The 19,046-nt window shown below is 37.6% G+C and overlaps 1 protein-coding gene across 1 annotated transcript in view; it reads right to left on the reverse strand.

Annotated features, from left to right (window-relative positions):
• Positions 1–4,710: 4,710 nt before the first annotated feature.
• HAAO (3-hydroxyanthranilate 3,4-dioxygenase) overlaps positions 4,711–19,046 on the reverse strand; it is a 33,070-nt gene continuing 18,734 nt past the window's right edge. The window contains exons 7-10 of the mRNA XM_030945785.1: positions 8,251–8,396; positions 7,117–7,185; positions 5,900–5,982; positions 4,711–4,831 (exon numbers count right to left, since the gene is read on the reverse strand). Of these exons, the coding sequence (XP_030801645.1) occupies positions 4,753–4,831; positions 5,900–5,982; positions 7,117–7,185; positions 8,251–8,396 (377 nt within the window). The 3' untranslated portion in view covers positions 4,711–4,752. The remainder of the gene's footprint in view (positions 4,832–5,899; positions 5,983–7,116; positions 7,186–8,250; positions 8,397–19,046) is intronic.

The raw sequence follows: 19,046 nt of genomic DNA on the forward strand, positions 1-19,046 counted from the left end.
TAAAAACACTCCAAAGCCTTAAAATGTCTCCGATATGAACAACAAGATGGTTATGTAGGAATTTTTTAAATAGCTTAAGTATTTTTTCCTTTACTTATGTGCAATGATGGTGGGAGGATTGCTTTCTACATCTGTTCTATTAGATGTGACTGGAGAGCTGAAATCAGTGCAATTAATGTTTTTAACAACAAAATGAAAGCATTTGTTATCTTCATGTAGTAAGATGAGATTGATTTACAGGTGTAAGTAAATACTGCGTGGGTCTGAGGAAAAACCTTACTACAACACTCCTTTTACCAGTTTCCTGATCCACCTAGTCAGTTTTATCCCTCTGGTAGGGTTTGCTGCTTCAGATAAACAAGCAACATCTAAAAGTGGAGCATGGAGGAAGAAGGTTCCTCTATTGACTTTTACAAGCTGTCAGTTTATGTATTGCAAGCTGAAATGTAGCTGGTGTTAGATCATTATCTTGTCTTAACTCTTCTGTGGGGTTTTCCTGGTTTTGTGTTTTTTAATTGGACAATCTTGTGCTCTTCTGTTGATCTTGGATATGTTTACTACATGATCTGTGTGGGTCGCTCTCTTCTCCTGTAGGTCTCTCCTAACCATAAACATATATGTTTTTCATGAACTTGCTTTTTGTAGGGTTTTTTTTTTTCCCAAGATTATAGAAAGGGCTGGTGAAGGCTGAAGCTTTATTTGCTGTACCAGGATTATTTAATTTTTAAGTTACTTCAAGCAATACTATTTATTATGAATGGATGCTGATGGTAATCATGTATCATTAATCAAGTAACTTTGCTAATCAACTATTTTTAAGTGTTGGAATGAGAGACCATAGTTAGGAGGAATGCAGTGAGACATACCAATTTATTTCCATCATTCATAAAAGTTAGCATTGCTCAAAATAAGAACATAAGTACCCCATGAGATCAGATCAAGCCTGCCTAGCCTAGGAGTAATAGGAAACATTAATTACTTCAAATATTTTGATCTATATTGCTAATTTGCATGGAAGACTGACTGTAAGTTCCTTGCTCAATATGAAGTACTATAATAATGCTTATATCAATCTTTATATTATTTAAATGCTATAAATAGAAATCAAAATACATCTACAGCTAAAAACAAGTGGTTTAGCTTTCTCTTTACAAAGTTTACCTGTGATCTCCTTGGGGTTAAACATTCTAAAGGCACTGAAAAAGCCCAGGGAAAGCCTTGCTGCTTTAATCAATGGCTGGCCAGGGTAAGGCTGTATCACCTTTTCCCATATGAAGTGAAAGGGAAAACTCCTGCTGACCTCTAGGGTAGGTGAGATTCTGCCTTGGAATAACTGGATGTTTGTAGGGGGATTCAAACTTCTTTTTGTGTATTTCTAAGCTTTCAAATCGCCTCAAGCTTGTGATTCTGGACAATGCTGCATGTGTTTAATAATTTACCAAGAATGGTGCAAGTATAGCTTTGTATCTGTGTAGATTTTATTTTAATACTGCTTAGAATATTTATTTGCATAAAGGTTTTACTTTTGAGTCTTGCAGAAGCATCAAACAGCAGATGGTCTGTCTGTGCAATACTGTGCTAATAAGGTTAGCACAATCCTGTCAAAATGTACCAAGTTTGCAAAGTATCAGGTGTCCCAATATCTGTCCGATTCAGATAGGAAGTGAGCACCCAAACCAGGGTGCAGGTGTACCAGGTATAAAAAGAGCTGTAAAGAAAGGCTGTCATGTGTGTGTAAATCACATGAAGTGTGTCGTGTCTAAGGCACATGAGGAGTGCCTGGGGATGTTTAGCCTGGAGAAAAGACCAGGGTTGTCACCATGATATTTCCTGAAAAATCCCTTTGCCAGGATTTTTTCTCCTGGGAAAAGGAGAAGCCTCAGCTTCTCCATGTTTTGCTCCTCTGGAATGTGTTCTGGAGATTGTTTATCCAAACATGTGAATTGTTTTTGATTAACGGACAATCACAGCCAATTGTGTCAGACTCTCTGAGTCAGTCACAGATTTTTATTATTCATTCTTTCCTAGCCTTCTGATGGATCCTTTCTCTTTCTTTAGTATAGTTTTAGTATATCATTTCTTTTAATATACTATCATAAAATAATATATCAGCCTTCTGAGAACACGGAGTCAAATTTTCATCTCTCACCTCATCCTGGGGACCTCACAATACCACATCAGGGAGACCTTATTGTGCTCCACCATTGCCTGAAAGGAAGGTCTAGTGAGGTGAGGGTGGGCCTCTTCTCCCAGGCAACCAGTATGAGAGGAAATGGCCTCAAGGTGTTCTAGGGGAGAATCAGGTTGGACATAAGGAAGAATTTCTCTACAGAAAGCCTTGTTAAGCATTGGAATGGTCTGTCAAGCGAGGCGGTGGAGTCACCATCCCTAGGGGTGTTCAAGAAATGACTGAATGTGGCACTTAGTTCCAGTTGACAAGCTGGTGTTCTATCAAAGGTTGGATCTGATGATCTTGGAGGCCTTCTTGAACCTCAGTGATTCTGTAGGATGCGGTTTTCCAGGTGTGTTTCATGGACAAGCATGAACAAGCACAATGTCAGGAGCGGTGCATTAGGGTACTCTGCAGACAACATGCCTAACTAAGCCTTTGCTGCTGACCTTAGCCTGAAATCCTTCTCTGAGGCAAGACTAGCACTGGAGTCTCCAGACCTTGATCCCAACATCTTTGGTGCTGAAGTATCTGCTGAGCTGACTGCACGTACACAGAAAGAACAGCTAAGAGGGCTCCAGGAACCAGATTTGCTTGTGGCAAACTTCCTTGTGGGCAGAGTAGCATGGGTGAATCTTAATACAAATGTACCATTGTTGGGGCAGTTTAGAACAGATACATTATGGAGAAAGATTAAGGCACTTGAAAAAGATTCACTGCCTGCCCAGAAGCCCTGTAGAACTATTTGAAAACCTGGGAAAAGGGAAGTTGAAGGTTTCTGAATCACAGTGGTTGAGCACCTTGGAAGGAGTAAATAAGTACTCTGTGCTCTCATTTGTGCTCTGGTCATGTATAACTATTAAATTGAAAGAGAGGGAGTGGGAGGGGAGGGAAATTGGACACCAAAACAACAGAAATAATTCTCAAAAGAGAATATATCTAGAAAACAAAATTCTTTTCCCTTGGTATTTAACTGTTTTTATAAATCCTCTCCTGCTGTTTTGATCCTGATTTTTTCCATACTTATGGGCCTTAACACCTCTTACCTAGTTCTTAGAAGACAGAAGTTCCTCAATAGAAATTAATTACGAAGTCCTGGTTTCTGATCGTGGGCTGTGGCAAAACTGAGGATGATGGAGCTCTGGTTTAGCACTCCTGGTCTGGCACCTAGTGTGTGACTTAGACAGAATTTAGGTGTTCAAGCACAAGTTACAAAAGGCATCATAAGTATAGTTTCATGGGAGGTATCTAATCAGGAGATGCCTTAACTTTTATTCTGAAAGTTCCATGGCTCTGGGTGGACAAAGAGCTGCTGGTTATTCTGGATGGCGTTCTACATGTTGCCATGTTTTACTCACTTATCATTCAGTGTGAAATATGGAAATATTTCTGTGATTACCCTGTAACTGCTGGACTAAAAATATAACACTTTGGTACCCTAGATCCTTCAGTCGTAGATGTTCACTCAAATTGTCAATTCTGTAGACGCATAAACACACTAGTACAAATGGTAACCAGAAAAAATTACTCCCTTGTTCCCTTTTTGTCTGTGGCAGCTCACACCTATAACAGCCTTAAGGACTGGGCTCAGTTTTGCAAGTTAGGCCCCCTGTTATCAGGAGGATGAAGCAGAGTTTTGCTGTATGCTTTGCTAGAAAAGCTGCTGATGTTAAATACAAGTTATAGATTAAAGCCAAGGCATCTGTGTCTTTCTCATGAGAAGAATGAACACTTCAATAAAGCACATATGACATCTCAGTTTAATGAGGTTTATAGGTGATAGACAAAACAAATATTTTTCTGAACTTAAGGAAAAAAAAAAAAGATCAGGAATCAGTAACTTTTGCTTTCTCAATTATTTAATTGATAATATCAGCAGGTAGCTAAGCAACCTGTTTTCTGATGACAATGTGAAGAACAATTAAATAAAACCAAGACAAAAACTCTTCTGCAGAGTTCTTGGAATAAAAGCAGCAAAGTATAATTTGACATTTATTATTTCTGCAAGAAACTTCATTGTTCAAAAAGAAGCGGCAGTTAATAGAAACTGATTATAATAATTTTTCTGCTCTCTTATCCCCCAACATACCTCTAAAGGCAAATTTGACTTGAGAATTCTGCTGCACAGGAGCACACCCATGACCCAGCTGCTCCTGTTTAGTCCCACTGCAGTGCTATGTTCAGTGTAGCACGTGCACAGCATCCAGCCTGTTACCTAAGAAGTGTAAGAGTATCTGTCCCATCTCCTTTTCTACATCTTGTGGCAGAGACTTGCATTTCAAAGGAATCTAGTTTAATCTAGATAGTACCAGGTATTATTATATAAGTAATCCTGCTACTTGGATATGTTGTCATTTCCTTTCAGATAAAATCGAACAAAACACTAGACGTTAAAAAAATAGTGATTACATGTTTTGCTAAAACTTTAAACTACTCGGGGAAAAAAGTTCTAATTGGGCACAGCACTTGACTCCACTTAATCATTGTGTTAGAGTATTCAAATTTCCAGGCATTCTGAGTAAAAGATAATTAAGATAGGTAGGTTAAAACTTGGTTATCCAGAAAGCCAAGTGACACAGGAGTTATTTATAAGGCTGCTTGCGTTTTGGATCCTGAGCAATGCTGAGAGCAACACAGTCTTCTGCTCTTTTCCAGCAGTACCTGGAAGAATTGAAAGAGATGGTGCAATGTGAATAGAGGGAAATCACACACTCAAACCAACAAATGAAACATGGATGATATTGAAAAGGAGGAGTGTGCACTTTGTCAGCTGTAGCCATGCTCTATCTCTTCCTTTCCGTTCTGGAAGCTATTTTCCTTTATGTGTATCACATGTGTCCAGGTTATGAAACAGCTCTATGCATCCTACTCCAGGAAGAGAGCTGTGTTCTTAGCCTGAACCCCAAATCTTCCTGCATTAATGTTGATTAAGCCTGGTCTGATGCTTCTAGCATCTGCTGTGAATTGAGAGTGCCAGTGGGTAGTTTTCAGGCCATATACCTTTATATATGGTTTTTTTCCCTCCTTTTTTTTTTCTTTTTTTTTTTCCTCTTTTTTTTTTTCCTCCTTTTTTTTTCCTCCTTTTTTTTTCCTCCTTTTTTTTTCCTCCTTTTTTTTTTTCCTTTTTTTTTTTTTTTTCCTCCTTTTTTTTTTTTTTTTCCTCCTTTTTTTTTTCTCCTTTTTTTTTTTTTCCTTTTTTTTTTTCCTCCTTTTTTTTTTTCCTTTTTTTTTTCTCCTTTTTTTTTTTTTTTTTTCCTCCTTTTTTTTTTTCCTCCTTTTTTTTTCCTCCTTTTTTTTTTTTTTTTTTCCTTTTTTTTTTTTTCCTCCTTTTTTTTTTCCTCCTTTTTTTTTCCTCCTTTTTTTTTTCCTCCTTTTTTCATTCCTTCTTCCCCCCTTTCTTTCATTCCTTCTTTTTTTTTTTTTCCTTTTCCTTTTTTTTCCCTCCTTCTTTCCTCCTCTTCTTATCTTCTTTTATTTTTATTTATTGATTCTTGTTTTTTTCATTTTCTCCAGCTTTTATCATAAGAGGTGAACTAGAATGAATGTCTGCCTTTTCCTCCTGAAAACACTTTTGCCCCGAGAAATAACAGAGGCTGTTGCAAATCCTGCATTCACAGATGCTGTGTTTCTGCACCAGTGATGCCCAACATGGTGTGCATTGAATACACAGAATTTACGTGGCTGGAAGCAGGAGGATCGCGCTCTGAACCCCTGCTCATCTCTACTCACACAGACTGGGCACGGACAAGCAGGCTGTCACCAGCAGAGAGAGTCAGGGTTTTACCATCCATGGCAACACTTGATGTGCCCTCCTGAAAGGAAAGAAGGCTTTTAGTTTTCCATGTCCTGTCCCCAGCAGAAAGAAAATGCTGCGTGTACAGAAATCTTTCCTACTGAAAGAACACCTCAAGCCTGTTCTGTTTCATGAGGTCTAGCTAAATATTCAGTTATCATGTCTGTCTAACACTATTAGCATCAATAAAAATATGTTTCATTGTTCATTGTTTACTATCATAAAGCAGCAACCCATTGCCTGATTCTTGGGGTACACTGCCACCAATCTAACCTAGCAGTCTACAGTTGGTACAGCTCCAGAAATTACAGAGAGAATCTTCTGGAGTAGTTGAAGCTCCTCTGCTACTTTTCTGATTCCTCATAGCTCTTTAAGTCTTGAGGAGCAATTCAGAAGTCAGCAGGGGGCTGACTGAAATTGCTGAGTCTCTCCATATTGGAATGCACCGGTTATTATCTTGTCAGGCAGGGGAGACAGGTTCTTGCCAGCCACAAGGTCTCGATTCCACAGGCTGATGTAAGCTGCAGTGTAAACAAATGTCCTTCAAGATTATGATTTCTTTAATTAGAATTTGATAGTCCCTATGAATTTCAACAGAAGAGGAACTAATAGAAATATCTGCCTCCCAAGCTAGCCTGACTTGTGTAAGCAAAAATTAGCTTTTCTTTTTCTGTGGGTTGCAAATGTATTCTTGAAGAAAGTTGAATGATGGACATCTGGATCACCTGCAATTCTGAGTTAATATAAACAACTTTTCAGACTTTTTTATTCGCTTATTCTACTTGATTCCAGTTTGACTTCAGGATGAGGGCAAATGTTTCAAGACAGAACTAAGAGGTGTTGCTTTATTGGATGATCTGACATATTTACAGGATATAGCCTAGGTAGGGTGCATAAAAATTCCCAACAAGGATGGATACCAGCATCTCTGTCATCAACATACATGATGAGGAAAAAGAGGCTATTCTTATTGTGGTAGCACTTTACAGTTATTTGTCATTACAGTTTAAAGCTGAAAGGGGGTGTCTATTGGTGATCCTTTCTGTGAGAAGGAAGGGAATCATTCCAGTCTCTGTTGCTAGAAGGCTTTACTACTGTTCAGTCTGAACTTAAACATGAACTCATCAGTTAAAAAGTGTGAATTGCCACATACCAGCTGCCATATCCAGATATCTGAATTCTTTTTACTTTTCTCAGTTGTTCCTGGTCCATAAGCTATAGCCTAAAAAAAAAGTAATGGTCTCATTGAAATGACCAAAGTGCCCATATTCATCTTCCAACAGCATTTAAAACATTCTATTTTTACAGGAGAATATTCATAGAAGATGACATTATTTTTACAGACATTAAAATTCACACTATGTTTGGTTTTCTCATATTGATTCCTACTGATAAAAAGGGAGCTGGTCACACCTGCCACTCCTTATGCTCCTCTGCATCCTTGCTTATCTACTCCTCCTGCCTCCTCCCACTCTCAGTTTTGCATCTATATGCTTCCTGCTTCTGTTCCTCGAACAGGCACTTCCTCCTCATGAACTCTGGGCCCTGTCAAGAGCCTGCTGAAGTATAAAAGTTTCTTCCATTAACATTAAAAATGCTGCAGACAGGACTTAATTTTTCTCATTTTCTGTCCTCTCTGTGTTCTTCCTGACATTCCCACACTCTGTCACTTTGCTGTCAGCTGTATTGGATTCTTTGGAGTGTGACTCCAAATAATTCTGGGGAAGAATATGTTTTGTAAACATCATGTGTACAGAACAGATATCAAATGTTGACAGCTTCATTTACACCCAGACTAGACTGTGTTTGACTAAACTGTGATGTGGAATGTTTTAGGGCAGCCCAGGCTCCCTGGTTGCTGTCCAGTTTTCCTTGTTTCCACTTTATGTAGATGGAGGGAGAGGAAAAACAAAAGTGTGTTTACACACCCAGATTAGACTTGGACCACGAATGCTGCTCAAACACATAAAGAAGATGATTTGCATCATGCTGGTGCTTCTGATTTGGGAAATGAATGAGCTTTTTTAATCTCAAAGGAAACAAACAGAAATAAAGTTCAGGTTGATTCTGGACATGGAAGTCATGAAAGGAAAAAAAAAGTCCCTGCCCTAAGCTAGTCAAATCAATGGACCAAAGACAGGGGTGCATAACTTTGTTGGGGTGCCTAACTGTGTCTGCTGACTGTATATTGATCCCAGGTCTGGATTCACTCATTCTGAACAGTAGGCACCAATTATCTGTACCCTTAAAATTATCTCTTTTTTATGGAGAAATGATACCCCCTTACCTCTGTTTCAAAGTTATCTCCAAACATACTCAAGGATTTTTTCTGTTTTATTTCACCACGATGATCATTTAACCAGCTTGAGAAGGAAAATGGCTCCATTACAGACGTGGAATTCAGTGGGAAGGGTGTTTCTTTCAGGAGTTCATCTGTAAGCAAGCCAGAGGGCTATCAGTGACAGCCCTTGCTTCCCTTGGTCTTTGCAAACATTTTAATTGAGGGATCAATTTACAGACACTATCTAGCCAAAAGTTTTAATAGTAAGCAGTGTTATGGTCATTATCAGGACTTTTTGAGATTGCAAGATGTATGTGTTATTTGTGAGTCTTGATGGAGTGACTTCAAAGATGTTGTCAGAACTGTGTATTCAAACAGTAGTATACAATACCTAGTTCTTCCTGGCATAGACCTCATTCTCTTTCAGACCACCTTTTGTACTGGTAAAATATGATGTGTCATCTCTGAGCCTTTGCTCATATCATATCCCTCTAAAAGAGGACTTGGGCCTATAGAATAAGCTTATTCTACATCTCTCACATAGTTAGTACTGGCTTTTATGTTTCTTCTCCTCTATGTTTCTTTTCCCCTGTGTTTTTAAATACACTGGCCACAGTGAATCAAACAGATTAGTACAACTTAAAATTTAATACAATGTATTTTTTGTGGAGTTCTTGGAGCATGTCATGGCTTTGGTTTCGGTAGCTGGATTTAATTTCCAGTAATTCTCCTTCCTAAATAATTTTATTTAAAATAGCTGGAAGACTAATTGCAGTACAGCTGGCAAAATTCATGCTGCATGTTGCTGGTATATGAAATGAGCTTTAGTTATTTACCAGCTCAAAGGCAAGTGCAGAGACAGAGCAATTGCCTTGGTGATTCTGTGTAGTTTGTTCTGAGATGCCATGGGGGAACACCCATTGAGTAATTTCAAGCAGTAATGCCAACCCGATGCTGGGAATACTCCCTGGATGGTTTGCTCCCAAATGTATTGTGGTAATAAACCTGCAGCCAAATCTTAGTCTTGGTGCTAGTAATAGAACAGCTAATTTTTTAAGTATTAGTGTATTCATTATGCAATATGCTTCCAGTTCTCTTCTAATGCTGAATGTCACTGCTCTGTAGTTTTTCATTAAAGACCATTTTGTACACAGCCTTTGAACAATATGTGGGAGGGTCAGTGTATGCAGGGGATGGCAGCGTACTCAGGATGCTGTTGCTGCTCATGGTATCTCAGTAAGCACTGCATACAACCATCTCCAGATAATCTGGGTGGGATCCTACCCCTTTTGTTGTAGAAACAAAATTTTGCTATTCAAATTTCTTCTCCATTATTTTGGGAGGTTAGACTTGCTAACCCACTGTAGTCCCTTAACTTTACCTCTGCTCTGATTTTGTGATATTAAAATAATTATATTTTTAAGAAAAATTTCTCTTGGCAATGCCTCTTTCAGGAAATTCTGAAAGTAATCTGAAGAAATCTGTAGCAAAAGAAGACATTTTTTGTTTGAAAACTTTCTTCTTCAAGTTGCTTTTTTTTAAAAAAAAGCTTCCTACTGTTACATTATTTAACTCAAATATTTAAAACAACTTTTACTGAAAAGCAAACTTGTCCAGGGAAACTAAGAAGCACCAAAGGAAAAAGAAAAGTCTTTACATTAGATGTATTTTTTTCTGAACTTGTAAGCATTAACATGATCTCTTCTTGAATGTTCTATATATTGTCTGATAACACTAAAATGCAGCCTAAAGGTATCTGGTGATTTAGTTTTGGTGCTTCATTTTTCTCACTGCAATATGACTGCTTGGGGTTTTTTCCTTAATTTTCACAGGTTCATCAAACATCCTTTGGAGGTAATTAGGAACATATACACATTTTGTCCTTAAATTATGGATATGTGCAAATGAGATTGGAGTGAAAAATTGCTTTTTTGACTAGGGGCTGATGTAAAACAAAGGTCTAAAATATTATAATATATGTTCACACACAGCAGAGGAGGAATAGAAAAGAAAATTTATCAGCAATTTTATGAGAAGGTACTCGATGCAACTGGTGCTCCAAAAGACATTAAAATATTTTGTTCTATTAATAACTGAAATCTTTACCAGTTGTTTTTGTTTTATTTTGTTTTCAGATTAAAACTGATCATTTGAATTCAGAAGTGTTTCTTGTAGTTTTGGAATACAAGAAAGTTTCCCATTGGTAGAGCTTTCTACTAAAATGCATATCCTAGTTGTCAGAGGTATATGGGGTTTTGGTGGTGGGTTAGTTGGTTGTTTATTTGCTTTAAGAAAAAAAACAAAACAAAGAGCATATGGAAGCTGGTAGGACAAGAGACAAATACTGAGATACCAAAAAATACTGAGATGCTGTGAGTATCCTGCTCAGCTTGGGGAATATTTCTGCTCCACAGTTTAAGAATTCCAGCATCAAGCTGACAAGTAAATTCAAATTTTATATGCTGGATAATGAATAGCAAAAAGCTGAGTCTCAAGGATGGGCATTGTGGTGATTTGTGCAAGGAGAATTATGAATGTTCCCCATGAGTTTCAAGGAACTTGGGGTAAAAAAAGAAAGCCAAAGTACTTGTTTATATTTTGACCAAGAAGCAACACAAATCTAACAATATGAAGTCTAAGTTTGTAGTTTAACTTCTGTCTGTTATTCTCCATAAACATAATTTTGCTATTTTCCTCTTTCTGCTGATCTCTGACTCCAGCTGCCCTGATCAGCTGGGACAACACTCAGGGGACAACAGCACAGAGTGGCCTGTGCCTACTCAGGGCCAGTGTAAGTGCAATACATCCTGCACTTACTATGCTGCACTGCCTTTTCTTGCTTGTGATAAACAGCCACCATCTAACAGTTTATTTTGCTTTCAAGCGAAGGTGGGCTTTTCTTTATTTAGACTTTAAGTTTCTCAGTTCAGAGCTTTTTTTTTGACACTTGCCTTATCAGCAGGCCCTAGCCTGTGATGGGGTATTGGCTTAATACTATCTTTGATGTTAATGGCACTTGCTCAGTGACAGCATAATGGCCTTTGAAAGCTGTGCCTGCATGGAATTAAGCTTTTAGTGTGACCTGGTATGATGACTTGATTATCTGTTACTGCAGAACAAATGAGAGAGCTCTGTGGCGATGAGGTACGTGACAGATGTGTGACATTATCAATAGACTGCTTGGCTGAGTCCTTATTTAACCCTGATGCTGATCCCTTGCATGATGCCAAAAGCTGTAGGTGTCCTAATGCTTGTGAACTTGAGCTAACAAACTACAATGAAGAGGATCCAACCTCTTGCAGTTCCATACATATTGGAGCTGAAGCCTGGTGCTACTAAAGGAACTGAGTATTTCTAATCAGGCTAATGGCTTATATTTAGATATTGTTGCATATATTTCTGTTTAGCCTGTACATTTGCTTTCAACTCAGTATCTGAGGAAGTGCAAGCCTGTGTTTCTGGAGTTCTGTTCTAGCAATACTGTGAGACAAGAAGACAACATGCTTAATGATGGGAAAAGTAAAAATATGCCAGCAAAATGCAAGAAAATGGCACTTCTAAGCTAGACAGCTAATAGTCTTGTGTAGGTTCTTCCAAGTAATATAACACTATGTGGAACATCAATCTAATATTTTCTTACATTTTCAGACATCCATTTAAAGGTTCAATACTAAAGTCCATTTCTGCAGATCATTACTATTAAAAATTTATAACACAGTTCTTTACGGGATTATAGCTTTTTTCAGATTTTAATTACAATGTGATGATATCATGTTAAGCCGAAAAAAAGTCATGTTTATGGAATGAGTTTGTAAATATTTAAAAAAGGAAATTACAGGTTTTAGGGGAACTTGACTTCAGTTAAACAGTATTGAACTGTACTGAGACTGAGAATCAAAGAAGGGGAGAACAGCTTGCGAGAAAAGAGCAAGTTGAATGTACAAGTAGTTACAGCCTCAGCAGAGACTATCTAAAGAAGAATCTGAGCTTGTGGGGAGTACTGAGTTTCTGATGCAGTAAAGAGAACAAGTAAAGAAGGCTGACACTGACCTACCAGGTGGCTGATTTGCTTAACTCACATGTAATGTGGAAGGCCCTCCTTCCCTTCCTTGGTGATGCCTCTAAGCTTTCTTGTCAAGAAATCAAACTGTCTCATTCTCCTGAGCCCTACTGTCCCCAAGCTCTTCCCACAGCTCTCATTTCTTCAAGTTTTGTTAAAAGAAAAAGAGCAATAAAGCACTTGAAATATGTCAAAATAAGGTCAACAGATTGCATACTGGCTTTATGAAAAACTGTATCTTTCAGTGATTTGTCACCCTGCACTTGTAGACAGAGCATTCTAGATGGAACAAGGTTCAACTCTTTAAATCCCCATATATTCTTACTAATTATCCCACCATCCTGAGGTGCTGTGCTGCCTCAGTCTGTCCCTACATGCTGTGCCCCATCTCCATGCAAGGATGTGACACAGTCCATGACAACTGGTGTGTCCCCCTATAGCAGCAGAAGACATCATTCAAAGTGGAGTGATTGAATCCTCTTTGTTTTTTCATCCTTTAACTGAGTGTCAAATGGTCCAGACTACTCATGAATTATTTTTAAATTATGCATTAATTTATTTCTGCACACTTTCTAATCATCATTTCCATGTCTTAAATACTATATCATAACCACTAATTCCAGTGATAGAGTTTTGCAGCATTTCACATTTAATTGCCAGCCAGTAATAATACATTCCCTAGGATGTTTTTCCCATATGTGCCTACCTAATTTTTATGAAAAAGTCTGTTTTATTCTCCAAGTTAACAGAAATGTCAATGAGACTAGTAGGGTTTTAATACCTCTGCAAATAAAACCATTGAAATGAGGGACATAATTTCAGACATCTGGGTTTTAGCCCAGTCCATATAAAAATCCAGAGTGAAAGCACTGAGAGTGACTGATTACTCTGAGGGTTCTTGGTTCATTTCCCTGCTGTGGAATATAGATGCAGAAGCATTTAGTTGAAAATACAGCACTCGCTTGGTGCAACCACGTTTCCCTGTGTAACTGTATTCTTTTTTTGTAGCATGTCCTGAGAATTGTCATGACTGCTAATTTATGACTCGTCCATGTAATTATTTCTAGGCAGATTTTTCTTTGTGTCATTAAATCTATGCTGGAAACTGAACAAGCTTTTTTTTTTCCTAATTGAAACTAAGAAGTTTGAGAAGAGCTTTGAAAAATATTTTTGTAATAAAGAAATATAGCTTTTTCAAAAGGGGATGTCATCAGCCAGAAGGAAAAGAATAAATTAAACAAAAAAAAAGTCACTATTTAGGCCATAATTTTTTAATGGTTTTTCATGATCTAGCTAGGTTATTGTAATTAAGAATGAAAAATTGTATTGAGAAATGCTGTCCACTTATCCAATCCCAACATAAAGAATCTTAATTCTGTTTCTGAATCTGCCTTTTATAACTCAGGGCATTTCATTAATCCTCTTTGTATGTAACTTCAGTTTGCATAGAATGGGAATAGGATACTTCATTACAACAAGAGTAGAGACCTCACTCTCTTGGTGAGACAAGGATTTTTACAGCATGTGTGAGCTATTACCACTAAATAGCCTTAGAAACACTAGTGAAAATGTCAGACAAACTCCATTAGTGAGGCTTCTATTTCAGATGCTGCTGTCTGGGGAGCATTTAAGAATGTAAGGAAGAAAGAAGCTACTTTGTTAGAAAGGACATACCTGCTGTGAAATTGCTGAGCTTTATAGCTCTTAAATATTTCTTATTTGTTTCACAAAAGTCTGAACAGAAAGGAAAACAGCTCTATAGGGCATTTCTTCCTATTGCCTTGATAGGTTCATTGTGTACATTGTGCACTATAGGTATGTATAGATCAGTAGTGGCTTGGTTCATGAGATGAAGCATTAGGAGAGCTCCCAGAGCCTGCAGTTTATGTTCTGCCCCTCTATGAGGAGGCTCATGTGAGAATATTGTGGGAGAAGCAGATTTATTCCTGAAGACTTTCTTGGGGTTTTTTTTGTTGTTGTCTTTAGCAGCTCTGGGCTCTGAGATCCTAATGAAACTTTTGGCTCCAGAGAATATGCAGCCTGCAGTCCTGAGTCTTGGATGATCCACTGTAGTTTGGAACTAAAAAAACTCAGTAGAAGTTTTCATATGGAAAATGACAGCAGCCCTACTCCAGACGTTGTGATCCTACTTTATTTCTGCATTAAATATTGTTGACTTAGGTTGGTCTGAGTAGCTCATTTTCATTATGAGCTCTGTACTCATTGGGGACTGGTGCCCTCATTTAAATATGAGAGGAGAGGAAATAGATGAAATGTGAGAGGTAACATGCTTATAAGAATTGAAGAAGTTTATTATATGGCTCTATCCCCTTCTTCCACCTACATATCCTTTGCAGTTTAGGTGCAGTTTCAGGAGAGATATAAACATGACTTGGAAGTTAGTTAAAGGATTACATATGACAGTCTAAAGATGAATAGTGTGTTTATATGGTCATCTTTGCCAGAAGAGAGCAATGAGGATGATAGAGAAAAGGGGAAAATTAATGCTCTTGATAAAAGTTACAGAAATGGTGTTGCGGGGAACTGTACAATTTTGATGGGTCTAGACAGTTTAAAATTATTTTGTCTCTGTATTGGTTAGTCCTTAATAGTATATTCCTTCATATCTAAATGCTCATATACTGTTTTTTTTTTTAATACAAGTACTCGGAGCAGAAACAAGTACCATGTTATAGAAGAGAAGGAGTGATCCATTTAGGTGTGTTGGAAGTCCTTCAAGATGAGAGTAAAGAGAATCAAATAGTCAATTTTGTAAACAGATATATAGCAAATAAATTTTATGTTCAAAATTAGCATTCTTAGTTGGGAAAAAAACCCACAGAGACAGTATCTTTAGAATTACTTCAATGTACTTAAAACAGAAAGGCACAAATATTTATACAGTTATTTGAAGTTCAAAAGCATGACCTTGTATTTGCCCTAGTGCAAATACAGACAGAATTTCTTCCTGCATGTTTTTAGTTTTCTGAAGTAGTTTTAATTGAATTAACATTGCCCACTAGCCAGTTAACTGAAAAGAAGATGAAAAATAAAAGACTAAAGATCTGTTTGTTTTTATAGATTAGTGAAACAAGACTGAGCAGCAAATATTGTCTATGGAGGTTCATTGTATTAGCTACAGAGGATGACCACACAGAAGCTGATTTTTATAGTGCTGAGCTTATGCCCTGATAATGTCTTTAGCACTGCTGAGACCACAGAACATTTACAGAACGTGTCCTAGGCTCTATGGTAACCCCTGCTCCACTGACTGAAGAAAATAACTATTTTTTCATGCTCATTAAATTGCTTAGGTCTTGTTTGTTCTGAATCACAAACATAAAACTGCACTGTATTCTAACTGTACCAACAAGATTCTTAATCTAGACTGAAAATCACCCTAGATACACCAAAAATCAATGAAACTTTTTCTAGTGAAGTCACTACGGGACTGGTTTTTACATTACATATCTGAATGTTCACTCACAATAAAGCTTGTTTGGGAAAGAAAATTTCATTGATAATTAGAAGTAGAGTAGTTTGGATAGACAAATTCCTGACATTCTACCTTTACCATTAATGTTCATGAGGTTCATTTTCAAACACACTTAACTGCAGAAAAAATTTTATTGCCGTTTTTTCCCCATCAAATTACTCCTAAAAGAAGTCTGGATTATTTCAGGCATGGCAGGTAAAGCTTTGGAGCTTCTGGTTACTGCTGCAAAGAATATTTAGCCATCACTCTTTATTAGAACTGAGGTTTCTCTGTCTGAACTGTCTCTTGTCCTTTTGACTAGAAAAGTGGGATGAAATTGTTACATTGGGATAATCTTGCTCTCGGGCTGATTCAACTGAAAGTAGCAAGACTTGTTTTGATAACTATGATTCCTCATGTCAAAAAATATGACAAGTAACCCAAACCAGCCCATCTTGAGAGTTCCCTGTACAGCCTGTATCCTAAAAACATTCACCCTTTTTGATTTAAAAAAGGGGAGAGTATTCTCAGACTTTATTTCTGCACATGGAAACAAAAGACTCTAGTAATAAAATACAAAACAGTTCCAGGGAGGATGCTTCAAGCAAAGATTGCATGCAATATATATTTCTGATTATATTTTTCCTGATGGCATTTGAGTCCCTCTTCTTCTGTCTCTTCATATACTCTGATTGCCCTGCTTTCAGAGGGACTTTCCCTGCTATTGGCTAAGCCAGAAACAAGAAAAAATAAATCAAGAAAAGGTCTGGACTTAGGTTTTTTCTGTTTTTTCCTTTGTTTCTTTAAAAGCCAATGGAGCTTGATTGACTCCATTTACAGCTTTCCTCTATGAGTGAGCTGCAATCCAGGATTTCTTTGAAGACATTTTTCCTCAATTTTATTCCATTTCTCTCTAAGAAGGTGAGGCACTAGTTCAGGTTTATGTGGAGAAGGAACCTGAGAGTGCTTCAGCTGGCACTTTTGAGGTGATTCTGGATTTTCAGAAGAGAAACTGAAAAAAAAAAGCTAAAACTCCATCTTGTGCATAAGCCAGCTCAAATGATGTTGAGATATGTATCGAGTGAAACATCATGGAAACTGGTGGTGGCTTGTTATGTGTTACAAATGTCATGCTGGTTGCTGAATTCAACTTCTTAAAAAAAAAGAAAAAAGAAAGGAAAAAAATGAGAGCTGCTGAAGGAATAAATCCAAAGCATTATTTTTATATCAGCTGGTTAGCCTTCAGAGTGAACATATTACTACCAGCTTACTTCTATCTCAGTCAAACTGGTTTTTGGGTTTTTTTTTTTGACACTCTCAGTCTCACTGAGAGTTACAGGAGCTATAAACTACAACTTTTGTAACTAAGAATGTGGGGTGTTTTCCTCATGTGTAAGATATCACTGAGATGTTGGGTTAGTTATTGTCCACAAAACCTGAAAATTGAAAAAAGGGAGCTGTTCCCCAGGCTGAAAAGCTGCCAGGTAAATTACAAGGAAAGAGCTTCTGTACTAAATTTTTCAATAAGAGTTTCTCAGAATTACTTGTTTAAAAAAAAGGTGTCAGGATATATTGTAGCTTCTAATTGATTATCAGGTTCTTTAGCCCTAATCTTCTGCAAAAATATCAAAAATATAAATCTTTAATGTTATTTGTTTCTCATATTATTAATTTGTTACTGACGTTTAAACTCTTAGCCTGGTGAGGGATGCTTATAGCAAATCCCTGTATTGAACAAGGATATTATGCACGATATGGTATTTTTTTTATTACAGCAGCATCTAGAGGCTTCATTTGAAATTATATTTTCTCTGCTAAACATTTCCTCGCTGTATGAACACACAGCAAGGCAGTACCTGCACTACCTCTCACACATTCCATGCAGAGAAAACCTCAAACAAACCAAACCACCAGCACCCAAACACTGGTGACATGTTCAGATTAAAACAGATTTTGACAGTGCATATAAATAAAAGTAGGATCTTGGAGACAGCCCCATTTTACTTATAAGAAACATGGAGCCTTTCCCTGAGAATGATATTCTCTAATCAGTCAAAGAACCAAAGCCTAAACTTGGTTCAGCACAGTTTTCAGGCAGGGTTCCTGACTGCTTAGCCACTTTCTGACTGCAAGGGCTTTATGGCTGCTATCCCATACAGAAGACTCTTAACTTCATGTTGACAACAATGTTTTAGTAAAGTATTTTTAAGAATATTGATATTCAGGCAAAAAGCAGCTTAACCCAATTTTAGGATTTCAGTAAGAGCTTTGTTCTGTTGTTGATTGAGATGGCAGACAGCGACATTTTTTTATGGTGACTATCAAGCTGAGAAATAGGACAGATGTAAAATAATATTCCACTAAAACTTTTGTCTCTCTTAGAGTAATTCATAACAATAATCTTAAGGTATTTAGGAATTGATGTGGAGATTAAGGACAGCTGGTTCCAAAAACCTTTCGGAGAGGGGAAACTAAAATTTCTCTTGTGACAAAAGCTATGGAATTAAAGTTTTGAGTGTGACTGGAAGATGACATGCAAGTTGGCCATGAGGTCAAGAGTAGCATAGCTGGGTGCAGTGCACCTGATCCACACATACATTTCTTGGTTGGTGCAGGATGTCCCTCAGTTGCCAGCACAGATGAGACAGCAGAGAGATTTGAAAGAACAAACCTAGCTGAGCAGTGGGATTGATTGAGCTGGTTAGCATTTGGCTAACTGGTGTAGGAGCTCTCCAGGAAGGAATCTCAGGCTCTCCTGCAGATTACACAGGTAGCTTCTGCTGTTATGATGATTTTCCATGTGTCAATTAAGAACCTGGTAATGTCAAGGAGACTTTCCAGGTAGTTCTTGCAGGAGAACTGACCAGGCTGCACCTAACTAAAGTACTTCCAAAGAGTCTATAGAGCCTGTTCCTGCAGGTGCACAAATGGTTGTATAGTGTGGTCCTTAGTACATTATTAAGATGTAAGGGTGATATTTTGGCCATAGTTTATGTTAATCAATAGCAATTGAGCATGCAAATACTGGGTGCTCATTTAAACCTGTGGGCCAGCAGGATTGTAAGATTTCAGCAAAACAAATTTCCTACTGAAAGTGCTGTTACAATATCCTTGCAATTGAGGCCTTTGTTGCCATGCAGAAAGCCACCATCATGTTTGAGAGATCTGACTCCTAAAGCCAAAACTAACTTTGCTTTCTAGAAGTCACTTTCTCTGTTCTATGTCTCTTTCCAACAGATTTAAGTGGAGTTACAACTGGGGTATCTG

This window comes from Camarhynchus parvulus, chromosome 3, assembly GCF_901933205.1.
Source record: "Camarhynchus parvulus chromosome 3, STF_HiC, whole genome shotgun sequence".
Classification (NCBI taxonomy): domain Eukaryota; kingdom Metazoa; phylum Chordata; class Aves; order Passeriformes; family Thraupidae; genus Camarhynchus; species Camarhynchus parvulus.